This window comes from Penaeus chinensis, chromosome 24 (assembly GCF_019202785.1).
Source record: "Penaeus chinensis breed Huanghai No. 1 chromosome 24, ASM1920278v2, whole genome shotgun sequence".
Lineage (NCBI taxonomy): Eukaryota > Metazoa > Arthropoda > Malacostraca > Decapoda > Penaeidae > Penaeus > Penaeus chinensis.
Window position 1 is genome coordinate 16,153,391 of NC_061842.1, and position 12,500 is coordinate 16,165,890.

Consider the following 12,500-nt stretch of genomic DNA (forward strand, 5'->3'; position numbering starts at 1 on the left):
ACACTGGACTCGCAGTTGAGTAACAACCCTCAACCACCTCCCTGCGTGACGTGGGGAAGAGAGCCTCCGGCAGAAATGCCACATCGGTCAGAGGGCTCACTGTATCTCATCGACATTTGGGGACGAATGAATGTGTTCTCTATGAAAACATTGCCTTTTTCATTCTCTTGGCTGTTCTTTCTCCTGTCGATTCACGTACAATGTCGATTACAGTTCACAAAATGGGCTTGGTGGGAGTACCGTGCCGACGTCAAGATAAATACAGCCGCCGACTTTCTAACTTTCCTACGCAACAATGCGGAAAATAACCGCCTTCTAACGTGGCTTCACGTCGGAATACACACACGCTTAGATGCGCGACTCGACTTCGCTATTAAACCGAATGCGAAAGTAAACCCATGAAAAATGTACAGCTCCTTCATTTTTCTGCTACTGCTTCTACACAATCGCCCAACACTGCTAATGCCATAAGCGCCGAGGTCCCCACGCACGCTGAGAATTACTTCGAGACGTAGTAATGGAGGCTGAGAGTAAGGGGGAAATACTACTATGCCGTACGCAATGATGACGAAGCACACAACTCACGACTAGGTGAGAGGTCGCGGCAGTGACAGGGAAAGTGAACTATTTCGCTGGTTATGCAAGGCAACTCTTGGTTATGCTACGCGCGCTTAGGGCCTTGACTTGCGTGCATGTGTATATTCGTATGTATGTGTGTATATATGTAAACATCTACACATTCTCTCTTTCTCTCTCTCTCTCTCTCGTGCACAGATACACGTGCACACTCGTGTTCGTATCTGTCTGGTACGCCAAAGGAATGCAGGCTCAATATGATGTTGAGAGGCTGCCGGACAACAATAAAGCAAGGGCAATGTTTTGCATATTTGCCTCGATATTGTCTTCCGAAATTCTTTTGGAGTATTTTTTTTATTATTTACTTTTGCGTTTTGTTTGTCGCTGTCTTTGTCATCCCCATACTACGGATGGTTCATCTTGCTGAAGAGCCGTGGCCTTTCTCATTCGCCATGCTGACACCGAGTGAGAAAGGTGGTCAGGGGGATAGTTATAAACAAAGTAGACTATACCGTGTGCCTTGTAAACGATAGACATTTGGCCTTGTTTTCCCCTTCCCCTAAGAACGCGTTGAGCAACAAGATAACTCTAGCTGACCTTCCGAATCTTTATACCGACGTCTACTGCTATTCAGACGGGACTAAATTTAGTGCATCATAAAACCGTAATGGCAATCCGTTACACGTGCCTCAGTCACGTGTATTTATTTACATGACAAGCGTTCTGCACAGCTTGTGAAGGACAAAGGCTCCTTGAGATGCTGCTTAAAACCGCGAGGAATGTAGTAGAAGGACACCGCTGCGCCCTTCCACGCCCTTACTTGCTGCCATATGACCTGGCTCTCAGCATCTCACCTGCAACACCTGCGTGATTAAGGTAGCGCAAGGCTGAAGGGGCAGGGGCCGCGACCGAGATGAACCCCGCCAGCCTTGCGACTGCCTCTGTCGAGTCACGGCCTTCGAACTGGTTCCATCACTGCCGTAGTTCTGAAAACCCGACTCTTTCCCTTTCAACGAGAGACAATCCGGTTAAGCGATCGCCTGACTCATTCAACGCCAATCATACACCAGACACGGGATCGCAAGCATTAGTCATCCCAAGGTCCAAGCTGGCATGACTTGGAACACCTCAAGGCTATATGCAACACACACTGCTGTGTTTAGTAATATGTTCGTCAACCAAATTATCAAGGAAAAAAAATGGCCAAAAACGAAATGTAACGCGAGAATCAACCGAACAATCATGCAGCCACAAGACGCCAAGTTTTTCTGTTCGCTAAAAACAAGTTTTCATGCAAAGTCATTCACTAGGTCATTGGAGTATCTTTTTCTTTAGCATTACTTTCATTCTGTCAATGAAAAACTTTCACTATAGTCGACATGACCAGCCATTCCGTAAAGAATCTCTTACATGGACCAACATGTACCCAGGCATTTAATTCGATGATGATGGTGATGATAACCGCAAGGTGTGCTTCCCCAAGAAGAATGTCCACAGAGGGGCAGGAGGCGCGGGTCACCCACGAGCAGGTTCCTGCGGCAGCAAGGCAACCCTGCCCTTGAGCACTGATCCTCGACATCTGGTAGGTGCGGTTTCCTCAAGGGCGACCACTACGTCCAATTGCCGGTTTCCTCCAGAGCTTTTCCATTCGGAGAGTCAACGACACGACCAGCAAGGCAGAAACTGCTACCAAACCTTCCTGCCATAAGCCATGCTCAATGCTCCGACGTCGAAGTTATGTCCTTGCCGAAGGTCCCTGCTGCCATTATCCTTAAATTGCCACCGTTCTTTATAAGGCGGCGGCGGCGAGGCGCGCAGGAGCCGCCGTACACAACCGCCTCGCCAGGTTTTTCGAGTTTTGCCTTTGCTTTGCTAATAACAACCAGGCGAAAATCTCGCCGTATCACTCCGCACTCCACCCACACAATCATGGCTCGCGATTCGCAAGAACTCCTCCGACAGGGCCAAATATAAAGTCCAATCTATAATTACCGCCACAATCTCAGGGTGTTGCTTTATGACTGAGCTTAACCTTGATCTTCTCCAGCAGAGAATCCTGAGGCACATTCTCCATCTTTTTGCCACACAACACCACATTCTTCTTTTGGTTCCTGCACCTGACGGTAAAAGGGTCCATTGCTCGACATCAAGGATATTCCCAATGCTGTGACGCCAGAAAACCTTCCCGTCACGCGTCACTCGCCCGTTTCTCCGGCACACGCAAACCCGACGCAGAAGGTGACTTTACAGAAGCTCAGGGGTGGATGGGGTAAAAATTGTCGCCTGGTTCGGCTTTTATGGGCTCTGGTCATCTTGTAGCAAGCGTTTCGTTGCGAGCCGTGTCCTCGCCCCGACCTTGAATGCTCTCCTAACCCGTCCAACTAAAGCGGGAGACACAACGCCCTAACACTCACCTAGCCTCGACACACTGCTGCAAGTCACAATCGAGTTCTGAATACCCACGAATGACGCTTGATAAAACATTTTAATTACATCCCTTATTACCCTCCTCCCCAAAAATGTGCACACTTCTTATCGGCCCGACGTAGTTACCAGGTACAGATAGCGTTATGCAATTTCCAGATAATTTCCAACATTATGCGGTTCCTTTCGGGCGTAATAACATGGTGGGTCTTATGCGTTGGCAGATTCGCATATTCAGTTTCTACTCGACCCTTTTTTTGACAATTACGGAGACAGTCGGTTCCTCAGCGACCCAAAAATTACAGGCGGGAACAGGAACTGGCAGGAGAAAATGTCAACGCTAAATACGGCGACAAAAACGAAGAAGCGCAAAGTAAGTCTAGAACAGACGAGACAGGAAGGTCGGGCGGTTCTCATGGCCAGGAAGGTGTTCCCGCCACGATATTATTAAAACTGTCATTTTCCTCCATCAGTTCCGCAATGCCTCCTCGTCCCGGGACACGCTCGGCTGCCCTCGTTCAGCCCGCAGCACACACCGCCTTCCACTACCTTCCTACGTGAACCAAACTGAATTTTAAAAGCTCATGGCCAGGCGAAGTAGGGAAACACGTGACGTAGTTGGGGACTGGACAAAACCTGTCGGACTTACTGGATTCCGGTTTATAGCTAGACAAGTACGTCCGGCGGATCCTTTACACAAGAAATTAGATTTAAAAGCCACGCGTGTAACAAGAATGCAACAGGATGCTTAAAGCCGCGAAAGACAGAGGACGACGCACATTTCCGCTCCTTTCAAGAACGACTAAACAACAACAGAGGAGCACCTCTGGTTGAACTCCACAGAAACACTGCACCAAAACGACAACTCAACACAAGATACCTCGATTTTCATCTTGATTACCATTTCGGATTCTTGATACACTTCAAATAACACTAAAAATGTTCTGAGGGCACTCGAGAGTCTAACACTGGCCGACACTTGTACGCTGGCGGACCTCGCGCCTACAACTCGCTACGTCCCGTGTGCCGTGGCGGGGAAGACTGAGGATTGCGGCTCCTGTCTCGGGCAGAAGAGAACAGGAAGACGGACAGGACACGGCGCTGAGAACCGGATGTCCCGGCCCGCCCCCTCCTCGTCCCCTCCCCCCTTAGCCTTCGCGGCGCGAGCAGAGCACACTAATTTGGCCCTATCATTAACTCCTATAATGACCCACTACCGCTTGCCGTCGAACACCTCACAAACACACTTTTCTTTCGGCCACTTTTTCTGGGTAGACGGACGCTACAAAAATAATCATACAAGACGCGATTTGGCTGGTGTGGCTCTTTAGAGATTATATCCCACTTAAGACACGGATGGCTGTGCACAGCCATATTATGACAGGAAAGGATAAAAATCAAAATATAGAAAAATCTAATCAGAGCCCCAGGCATTTAAACCTAGATTGGATAGCCAATAACGGATTCGTTCACTCATCCGTCTATTTACAATCCTTCCTTCAAGCAAAACTGAAAGAGGGAATAATGATAGAGGAGAGGACTAGTGTATAAGCAAGAATCGACAAATTCATTAAGCTCCATTTACTGGCTAAGTCATGCCATGACATTCATAATTTAATATATGCACTGCGGGAATTCATTCGGACGGAAACAACAAATAAACAATTCCTTTTTAAAATCTCGTGTTTTCATATCACCGAAATGACTCTACTCGCTGACGTCATCCAAGTTGTATCATTAATATTAATATATTCGATCTTATGTCATAATGTGAGTTGCGTCAATACAAGATTATTTATGTATGAAAGTGTATGTCCTCGGGAGGGACGGGAATAACGGCAAGCTAGATCAGTAACAAAGGCCGAGAAGAACGCGTTATACTATGTATTTTTTTCGGAAATATAGAGAGTTGATTTGTCATGCTGGTTCGGCTGGCACAAGTGTAGCCACTATGTAATATATTATTTATAGGGAGTACCACATCCACTTCCCAGCGGCGAAGGGAGCTTATTCAACAGACCCCGAATTTTTGAGAAGTGACTGGGATACGGGATACCTTTCGGTGCATTACTGAATGCGAAGTAGTGCTGGCAATGAGATCTAAGCCTACACGTGTTTTATCGGGACACAAGGACAAGCGCTTAACGTGCTCCTTGAAAGACACCCAAATCTTTCACTTTCCTGTTCGGAATCGTGGAGTCGTATCTGGCGCACCACCGAGTCGATTCCCCGTTCCACGCGGCGAAACAACCCCCCTTTCCCCCGTCCCCCTCCCATTAACATCACTCAACATGTGGGCCAGCTCGCTACATCCGCTCCACTCTCCCCCTACCCCCACCCCTACCCAAATCCCAATTCCCACATATTGTTAAACTTGGGAGAATTACGGACGGAGAGCAATATGTTTAGGAAATCCCTAAAAAAAAAAAAAAACAGTGCACGTCTTTCCCAAATGCATTCTACCGACTCTGCATCAGATCGAAGCGTTATCAATGATGTATCGGCCCGTCAGGAGAAAAAATGACCACTCGTTCATCGATTCCAAATGACTACTGCCACATCGCTACGATTGATCGAGAGAAGATCGATATCGATGGCATTAAAATATCACTGTTGGCCTGTTTTACTCTTTCTCTGATAGCGCTAATGCACACTTAATGACAGGCCTTCTAGAATATATATATCGCTTTTATGAGCATGAACTTTTATCACAGGTGAGGTCGGGCGCACACACACACCCGGGCGAGACGGAACAAAGTTTGTTTCACACGCGGGAATACATACATAATGAGGCCAGGTCACGCACTAGGACGCGCACATCGCTGCTTCGACACGCACACACACATACACACTACACAAGCCCTCCCCCTTCCCCCTATACAAATAAATATATAAACAAACTTCCTCCCCTCACTCCCTTCGTGTCCCTTTCTCCCTACTTCTACTTTCCCCCTCTCTCAATCATACCAAAACACTCCTCGCGACTCTTTCAGCGCTCTTTAAATTTCCACATTTACCCATCTGTCCCAAACCCAGCCTGCACACGGTCGCACATTCACAAATCCTTAGTGTTACTATCATTGTGATTATCATCATCATTATTATTATTATTATTATCGGCATTATTATCAGTATTATGAACAACATTATTACAATTATGATCATTACTATTATACTTATTATCGTTACTATCATTATCATTACTGCCATCATTATCATCATCATTACTAGTATCATTATCATTTCTATTATTGCATATATCATCATCATCATCTCCATTGTCAATATTTTCTGTCTGTATCTCACACCTCCCATGCCGATAAGGAATAACTAATTCTAAATTGATGAACATTAAACACCAAGAGACGTTTCCAGATTGAAGACAAACCTCACAGCCCAACCCCCAAACTTACAAAAAAAAAAAAAAAAAAAAATCCCCATCCAAGGCCTCAGGCAGACAATCACACACATGTCTTGCATACCGGAGCAATGAGGAAGGCAAGATGGGCGGGGCGGCATGGAGGAGTGTGGGTGGGTTTTATTTACAACGTACGAGAGACGCCTTTTGCAATTGCGAAATCGGCGTCTAAGAGGTGATTTCATCTACGTGCTTCCTTGAAGTATATTTGAAGAATATTTTGAAATGATGTGTAACAAAATGTATTAAATCAAAGCGAATTCTGTAAAGGACAGCTGGAGAGGACGTGTTATTTTTTAATGAGTTACGTGACGAATGAAGTAATTAAATGCCTAAACACGTACGCGCGGATGCGTACTTAGACGCGCACATGCATGCAGACATACGCACGCAACATACGACACACTCCCCATACGAGCGCAGAAGTGTCAAGGGTGATGACCTCTGACCCTGCAATGACAGACGACGTCGTCCCGTCACTTACAGAAGCTCACCGATACTTCACCATGGCGTTTGGTACGTACCTGGAAAGAGAGAGAGATGGTTAATATACACAAAATAAATAAATCTCTTTAGTATAACTACTCTTGGCTTGTCACTATCCATAACAGTGTTAATCATTATGGGCAGCTCGATATTCTACAATCACAACCACTACCAAAACATCACTTATAAGATGTTGCTGATAAGGTAAATCTATGTTGGAGTTAGATATGTCTCTAAACCCTAAATTGATATTGCTATCTATTATATTACCATTTGACACGAGTGGCGATATACTCTATGGATGTATCAGATAAAATACAGCATGATTCAAAATAAACATGAATCTTGTTATTCTAATGAATAACAAGATTCATAAAGTCAAAATGTATAATGAGAGAATGCTGTTACATTACCCGCTATCAAAGAAACGAACATGATACCCGAGAGGTTACTTTCTATATTGTTATAACTACAATCGGTAGCATGACGGAGCAACAACAATCATCGGCTTAATAAGCGATCTGCTTTCCATCGTCGGAATCAGTGGCCAGCACCGAAATGCAATTCTCATTAAGCACAACTTTGACTGTATGTATGGTTGCAACCGCCACACTAAAGCACAATCATCCGAACTATTGCAATCATGGCCTTGTTTTCGATCGCCGCTTCGGCTTGAACTCACAATTCTATTGGCCTCGTCACTGTCGGAACCACACCATCTACTTTGGCAACTCCTGCCGCCGCAGTCAATCTTGGATGCTGTGATTCAGGCTCGTTTCTCATAGCGACTGCTATCGCCCCGGACATAAATCACATCAGCGATATTAATGCGGCGTCACTTGCTCGGGCTCTCATAATGCAGCCTCGCCCCTGAGCCCTGACGCGCCGCATCAACAAAGGGTGGCCGAGTACTCAATGTCCTTCCGGCGGGAAATGCAAAGAGGAGCGAAGAATGTGGCCAGCGTGGCTCGCGGTCGGCTGGGGTGCGCGCGCCACTACGGAACGCGCCCGCCACCCTGCTCCCAGCGATGCCAATAAACACGTGGCGAGCGGCGCCGGGCCTGCCTGCATTTTCGATATTCTGAAGTGTGGTCACAAAGAAAGCTGCTTTGGAATGTCGAGTGGGCGGGCGAAAGGCAGAGAAGCAGGCGGGGACAGTAGATCTTTCGTGGCTCAGCTGTCTTCTGGTGGCGCCTCCAGTTCCTCCTCGCATCAAGACTTAGTCTGGAGCCCTTGTCATTACTTCCCTGGAGTCAAGACGCCACAAAGTGAGTCATTTGCCCGTGCGCAACATGTGGCAGTTAATGTTGCACACAGCGTGTTTGTCTAATCTCGAGGACAGTGACCCATGGCTCAAGACAGGGGACATAACAATTATGTAAAAAATGCGACAAGGCAAGGAAGAGGTGTACAAGCAAGCAAGCATCTCGTCCCTGCCCTTACTCCCCCTACACATACCCCACGCCCTCCCCCCTCAGCCGCACCACCTGCACCACACTGGCTCACCTTGTCCCAGATATCAGGCCGACCCACGCCAGGCGGGCCACACTCTGCACCAATAAACTGACCACCTGGGTTGGCTCCGAGCTCTATACACCTGGCCGCGTCATCCTGCCATCATAATGGCTGTCACATTTGAACAGCTAATCTGTGTAAAATGGAGTGACTCGGAGTTCATTACACGGAAATGCTTGACGTTATTCAGGAACTTGGATGCCGGCAATGCAGGGATCATTCCTATAAAATATACAGTACTGAACAGGTGCTGGAGTAAAGAGCAAGACATACTATAGCTGTGAAGCGTTTAAAATTTTAATTGAATACTGGAACTGCATACAATATAAATAGAAGCGAGTAAAATGCAACGACCAGGCAACTTCAGCGACACGCCAATGACTGGAATGTATGCTCTTCATCTGACCTGTATGTGCAGGCTAATTGCCTGGACCAATATTCGCCCCGTCTTGATCGCCAGAGCAACCAATTTTTAACACACCTGGCAAAGGATTAAGAAAAAAAAAACATAATAAACTGGAGCTGAATGCCTAATTCCCCATCTCGTACTTCGTGCTAAGGCGCACTGACAACAGCGCTAACACGCCCTTTCCAAAACATGAGCACTGGCACGACCTTCCCTTCGGGCACCTTGGCAGTGCGGAGTGGAACCACTGTTCCGCTCCCCGTGCAGGACAGGTAGCTGCAGATTTGGTATCGAACCTGGCCCACCTACACAAGGTGCACCTGGTCGAGCACCGAGGGCCATCGCCGCCGCATGCCAGCCGCTAGCCCAGGACACGCCCCAGCACACGCCATCATCACTCCGCTCTCCCACTCCTACACAACACCCACCACGGGGGCCTGTCCTCCGCTGCATGGTCGGACTTCGATTGGATTAAACTAGTTTTGCAAAATAAACGATCGCCCCACGCCCATAGTCAGTTTCGAGGGAAAAACAACAGCAACCAAATTCTGACCTTTCTGCTAGACTGCACAAGGCCACAAGTTATCCGTGTTAGGGTCACAATCCTAATGCACTGTTTTAAATAAGAATATGCTACAGTTCACACAGAGGCTAAGAAAATACAAGATTTTGTTCTGGTCGTTTTATTCACCACATAAGTGTGACGCTGTGAAGTGGACGACATGTCCTTGGACATTCGTGTGGGCCCGGAGAATTCAACAGTCGGGTGCGTGCAATATTTTCAAAAAAGTGTATCAATACCTTGGTTTCTCTGTTTCCGTCTCTATGACTACGCCGTCTGCAGTCCCTATGTTTGCACTATACGTAGAATCAGTCTGGAATTGATTTGTTTGTTTTTCCTATGCTACTACTCCTGTCTGAAATCTGTGTCTTTGTTTTTTATTTGGTCTTAATATGCTTCATTCTGGAAGGTTTATCCACAGTTTCAAGTCTGAGTTCCTCCGTCTCTTGTCTGTCAGTCCTTTGCCTTAACAATTCCCACAGACACACACTGAATTGGTTTCTCTCAATTAAAAGACAGCTCACACATCCTTTCCTATTCTCCCCCTCATTTTCCTCCTCATCCTCGTAAACCCCACTGTCTCCAGCGTTACCAATATGGCATAACCACTCCTCGGGAACCATCATCCCCTTTCCCACGGTGGCTGGCAAATAAACAAACGTTGAGACTTGTTGTGAAACTCAACTCATCAGATTAAGTGACAGCGTTGATGCCAGTATCTTCATTTACATTTACATATTTTGTCCGAAGTTGTTCATAAATGATCCTTCCGAGAGGCAAATTTGGAACAAAATTGTGCGAGAGAAGAGCATATTATGATTCATTATAATCTTGCGTCTCTTATAAAGACAAAGCGATTGAGCAACACACACAAGCACGCACACCAGCTCTGCACAACAAGGACGAATGAGTATGGAAGTGCACAACAAAAGTGGCACTGACGATGACACTGAAGAGCAAATTAGCGAGTAGAGTAGTAATAAAGTGTTTCGCATTCTATGAATTAACTATATGAAATAAAACAAAAACCTGGCGTACTAAATCAACTCGGAAAAAAACACGTCGCTCATATTTATCCCAGTAACGTAAAATAAAGGCACCATACTATCCTTGACAACGAGAATTTTCACAACAGCCCCCCCCCCCCACCTCCGCAAAAAAGGAATGGGAAAAATCAATAACTCCCTTTTCTGCTTCGCTGTCTCTATCTCTCTGTCAGGTTTTATTTATGTCTGTCTCTATCTGTACCTGTCTTTATCTGTCTATGTCTCTATCTGTCTCTTCCTGTCTCACTGTCTGTCTTTGTTTACCTAGCATTGTTTTCACCATTCCCATCCTTATCACCATTCGCTTCACATCCACCGTTTTTCTGTGTGTGTGTTTTCCCCAAGAGCCACGTGTCTTCGGGACGATCGCTTCAAGAATCCGTCGCCCGAATCCACATATTTTGATAAAAAATAATGGCAACTTGGTAGCCGATGCCAAGACTTGACACCTGTTTCCTCTTAAAAAAAAATAGTAGACCAAGCGGTATAGGGGAAGGGCTCGAGAAGGGATGGGGGAGGGGGAGGGGACTAGAGAAGGGATGGGGGAGGGGGAGGGGACTAGAGAAGGGAGAGGGAGGGTATGGGACTGGGAAAGGGGAGCGACAGGGCTCTCAGCAAATGGGGACGCCCAGCTGTTGATGATAACAAATGCGAGTGTTGGGGATACCAGGAAAGAGGTGGCAAAGCTGAGTAGGGATGGTTGGAAGTAGAGGAAGGAAAGATAAAACAAATAATTGGGTGAACTGATGAGATAAGTGGCGAGAGGGCCACAAAGCGGAACGAAAAAAAAAAGAATGTTGGATCTTATAAGAGTAAGCCTCGCGACCAAACCGAAGCGCCCTTAGTTAGAATGGGAGGAAGCCCGAATGCCTTTCAACAGGCCTGTGAAGGGTACCTTCCACCGGTTTGTGGTGCGTGAATCGGCTTGGGTATCCCAGCCCCGTAACGTGATCAAAATAAGGCTCGCGCAGCCCATGCTCGCCTATTCTTAAACACGTGAGAGGAAAATCACGCCGTATTTTCTTCAGATTATGCTCATATGCAATCTTGTGTCAGTCCGTCAGTCCTGTGATGTCCTCCGCCCACGCTCGTGAGTATCAATGGCGTCCCTGGGAGGATATATGTACTAATCCTCGGCGATGGGGATCCTGGGGCTCGCCGCAAAGGACAGGTTTCACAATGAACCACGACACCTGATCACATCCACAGTATCGGGTTTATGAACGCCAACACTTGTGCTGTGTATTTGTCGAGTCCATGTATTGTACTGGTCCTGGGGATAGAGTTTTTACCCGGGTAAAACTCCAGACTCCTAACCTTTGATATTTAGAGTAACAGGAGCAAACAAAAAACACTTGTGTTAGAAGATGGCGATAATCTGAACCCCTGCGATCAGCTGTTGCTACGACAGCATATCCGCATTTACTCGTCCACAGCAACGGCACGGATCAGCACCGGATTACTGACCAAATGGCGAGTACATCAAGTTTTGCCCACAAGCATATCACTTTCACTTGGTATATACCACATACCACAGCGGCAGGACGTCGGATATTTGCAGTCACGCTAAGCTTTTGTTTTCGCTTTTCAGTTAATTCCAAGATGTTTTCTAACCACCATCATCACAAAACATTACAAACCGTTTGTTCGTTTGATATAATGAACCTTCGAGAATCTCCTCACACTCGATTTCTAAACACAAAACTACAATCCTAAGACTTAGGTCCGGCGAAGCGGGAAGCCAACCATAAAAATGCCACCCTCCTCAAGTGCCACTTCCTCGCTTTGGATGGAAAAGTAATTATGTTTGAGGCGCTGCACAACCCCGCTATAACAGATGCAACACGGCACCGTCTTTACGACTGATTACCATCTCCGGTGTCGTGTGACAAAACCGTACGCCAACATCCCTCCGACTCCGTATCTTCCTCTTTCAATCTCTCTCTTCCATCTCTCTTTGCAACATTCTCCTTTTTTCCTTCTTGTTCTCCCTCCCCTTCTTTGTATCTTTTTATCCCTCTCCTCTCTCCCTCTTCTGCTCATTCTCTCCGCTCCCATTTTCGTCTT

The 12,500-nt window shown here is 46.6% G+C and overlaps 1 protein-coding gene across 5 annotated transcripts in view; it reads right to left on the reverse strand.

Moving 5' to 3' along the window:
- The window catches only part of LOC125037772 (RNA binding protein fox-1 homolog 3-like), a 610,880-nt gene that overhangs the window by 31,840 nt on the left and 566,540 nt on the right, over positions 1-12,500 (reverse strand). The window contains exon 1 of one of the 5 annotated variants that reach the window (XM_047630974.1): positions 3,881-4,011. The exons of 3 other annotated variants lie outside the window; for them this stretch is intronic. In XM_047630974.1, the coding sequence (XP_047486930.1) occupies positions 3,881-3,904 (24 nt within the window). In that variant the 5' untranslated portion in view covers positions 3,905-4,011. Of the gene's footprint in view, positions 1-3,880; positions 4,012-12,500 lie in introns of those variants that run through there. One more of the 5 variants, XM_047630976.1, reaches the window with a different exon arrangement.